This window comes from Aphis gossypii, chromosome 2 (genome assembly GCF_020184175.1).
Source record: "Aphis gossypii isolate Hap1 chromosome 2, ASM2018417v2, whole genome shotgun sequence".
Classification (NCBI taxonomy): Eukaryota; Metazoa; Arthropoda; class Insecta; order Hemiptera; family Aphididae; genus Aphis; species Aphis gossypii.
This window is the reverse complement of record NC_065531.1, coordinates 76,798,940-76,802,392: the sequence shown is the minus strand read 5'-3', so window position 1 is coordinate 76,802,392 and position 3,453 is coordinate 76,798,940. Positions and strand designations below refer to the sequence as shown.

General features: G+C 27.1%; 1 protein-coding gene across 1 annotated transcript; it reads left to right on the top strand.

Annotated features, from left to right (window-relative positions):
* The first annotated feature begins 124 nt into the window (after positions 1 to 124).
* LOC114122334 (zinc finger protein ZFP2-like) lies at positions 125 to 2,898 on the top strand. Its single transcript, XM_027984961.2, has 4 exons — positions 125 to 335; positions 1,046 to 1,680; positions 1,934 to 2,550; positions 2,612 to 2,898. Exons 1-4 carry the CDS (start codon positions 184 to 186, stop codon positions 2,891 to 2,893), a joined length of 1,686 nt encoding a protein of 561 aa, XP_027840762.1. The 5' UTR covers positions 125 to 183; the 3' UTR covers positions 2,894 to 2,898.
* The last annotated feature ends 555 nt before the right edge of the window (positions 2,899 to 3,453 follow it).

Sequence of the window (3,453 nt, the reverse complement as noted above, 5' to 3'; positions counted from 1 at the left end):
TATTATAATTAATTCAATATATTGATTGGCTTTGTTTACGAGATTACGACCTAGTAGATTTGTTATTATCTGCACTGAGTCTTATCAGACTATCAGAGACTTCTTTATGTGTCTGTTCGAATGATAACAAACGAACTGTAACTGCCGCCCATCGCTGGACGATAAAATAAATAATGTTTGTTTATGGAAATATTGTATTATTTTTTTCAGAATTTTTCATATAAAATATTAGTTTTTAATTTTTTTTTTTCGTTTCCTTCGACGGTAACTCGGTCGTCTCTACTAATTTGTCATCGATTTATGTCAACTGTCACTACTCCGTCCACGTCATCGAAGTAAGTGTTTGCGAAAGTGATTCTACATTGTCACATTGATAATAATATGCTTCGTTCTTATTGACGACACGACCCTGTATTTCAATTTTTAATTTATATAATATAGTCGATTAGCGATTTTATAAATTATCAAAAATGTCTACATTTTCCATCACTTCTAGAACACCCAAATTTTACTTTACCAATTAGGTAAACCTTAATTTTTTTATAATATAAAACAATGCATTAAAACATATTAATATAATTTGATGATGATCAAAAAAAATATAATATGGAGAGTAGAGACATACATTTTAGTTTGTTTTAAATGTCTTAAAAGCTGTAAATTAAAAGAATATTACATATCTACTTGTGAAAAATTGAATATTTAATCACAAATTTATTGATAAAAGATAGAAATTTAAGAAGTTTTATTTCTCATAATACTATAATTAAGCAATAAACATCTCTTAATTAAAATTCCTTTTTTTTTTAATAAAAAAACTTTGTCAATTTGCATTTCTATGGTAAGTACCTACCTATCTAACAAAATTTCAGTTTAATATTGTTAAAAAATACTAATGCCAAGTTAAACATATTTAAATTTTTATATTAGATGCCCAAATTAAACTTAGACTTTAAATAATAGATTTTGACTACAAAATAAAAATTTATACCTAACTAAGAATTATAATAAATTGATAATCTAATGATAAACTTTTAATTTTTAGGATGATGGACGGAGACAATGATAAATATTTTTCAACTATATGTTATGAAAAAAAATTGTTAGCTAAGGAAAATATAGAATTGGTAACAGGAAAAAATGTTAAAGATTTTTTGGATAAAAATCAAATTTTTCATAATATTTTTAAATGTTTACGTTGTGAACTAACTTTTGAGGATGAACACCAATTCCATAATTGTATAGCATTACCTTTAAACATCAATAAACAAAAGAAATTAAAACGAGTGTACAAATGTTCACTATGTGATAAACATTATCTTTTTCCATCGTTAGCTATGCTCCATTTAAAACGTCATCAAAAATGTTTGGAAAATAAAATAGAAAACATATGTGATGTTTGCAACACCAAATTTGAAACTACAAAAGAATTAAAAGACCACTGTGAAGAGAAACACAATATTATTCAATTTCAATGTAATATTTGCAATAAATTATTCAAACAAGCCAGAAATTTACACTATCATATGATGAGTCACTCAGGAGACAAACCATATCAGTGTGAATTATGTGGACATAAATTTACTAGAGCCGATCATTTGGTTAGACATCGCAGAGACAACTGTGATCAAATGGAATTTGAATGTGACTTATGTGGAAAAATTTACAATACCAAAAGAGGTATTGTATATACTCAGTTCATGTTAAGAAATATAGTCGGCAGCAATTAGTTTTTATCTGACAATGAGCAGACAACACCCATTTGTCTATCCTTACCGAGTCAACCATATATGTATAAGCCTACTGTATATAGTGAAGCTTTGCTCCTGTGCAATAGTTAACTGCCGACTATGTTTCTTACCTTGAACATGGTATAGTTAATCATTTTATTATATTGGATAAATAAAAACTAATTTATTAATATCATTTTCAGGTATAAGAACACATTTGAAAGTGCACTATGATAGCCCAAAGCCTGGTACTATATGGGCATTATATACAGAATCTGGACAAAAATATTACGAATGCACACTATGTAGTAAAACATTTACTCAATTTTCTAGATTCAAAGAACACATACGAACTCATACTGGTGAAAAGCCTTTTGAGTGTCAAATTTGTAATAAAAAGTTTACTTGTCATTATAAACTTAAAATGCATGGTGATGTGCATTCTAATGATAGACCTTTCAAATGCAATTATTGTGAGCTTAGTTTTAAAAATCGAAGGTATCTTAATAAACACATGCGTAAACATGATGGAATTAAAAAATATCAATGTAAGATTTGTAATAAAGAATTTCAATGGTACAATAGTCTAAAATATCATATGGCTTCACACTCCGGTGATAAACCATTTGTCTGTATTGAATGTAACAAATCTTATTCTCATCTAAGTACCTTAGTAGCTCACCAACGGACCCATGGTGGTGAAAAAAATTATGAATGTCATATTTGCAATAAAAAATTTAGTCATTCTAACACTTTAAAAAATCACCTAATTACTCATAGTGAAGATAAACCATTTAAATGTCATCTATGTCCAGCTCAGGTAAAATTTGCATAAATCTAATAACTAAATATAACATTTATTTAATTTTTTATTCTTACAGGTTGCTACTTGTGCGTCATTGAAAACTCACTTGAATACGCATGGTGGAGATTTTCAATGTAGTTTCTGTGGCAGTACTTTTTTCCAATTATCCAATCTGAGATGTCATGAACGTAAGATACATGGCAAAACAGATTTCTATGACTGTGGAGAATGCGAAGAAAAATTCAATTCAAAATTACAAGTGAAAGATCATTTAAGACATGAACATAACATTCAATTTACAAAAACTGTTACTGTATATGATGATGATGATTATATACAAGTTCTCTATAATGAGTAACCAAATTGTGTCAATTTAATAATTTATTTTATTAATATATCAAGTGTTTAAAAAATTGGTGGTAGCCTATAATCATTGATTTGTTTTAAAAAAGTTATATTGTTTTAATATTTATGTGTTAGCTTAATAGCAATACAATGCCTTGCATATTTGAATGATCCATAACCAGTCAGATATTCTATAATCAATGGTTTTGCTAATAATTGGTTCATGATTGGTTAGAAGTACAACTTGAACGAATTGTATTTATTTAGTCATTCAGATTCATTGATTGCATAATATAATACTAATAGTACCACCTAAAATTGCCAATAAATCGGTTCCTCAGAAGAATTTTCACAAATAGCTAATATTCACCAAGCTTTTGCCTTGTCTTTGATCTTATAGTATTTTAAGATAATTACGTTTATTAATTATAACTATTATACCACTAAGATAACTAGTATACAGAATTCAAGATTCATCAATACAAATCTTAAAGATGTACAATTATCTGTTTATCATTAAGAAGTAAACCCACACATATTTGATCAATATTGAAACTAAATTAAATAATTATT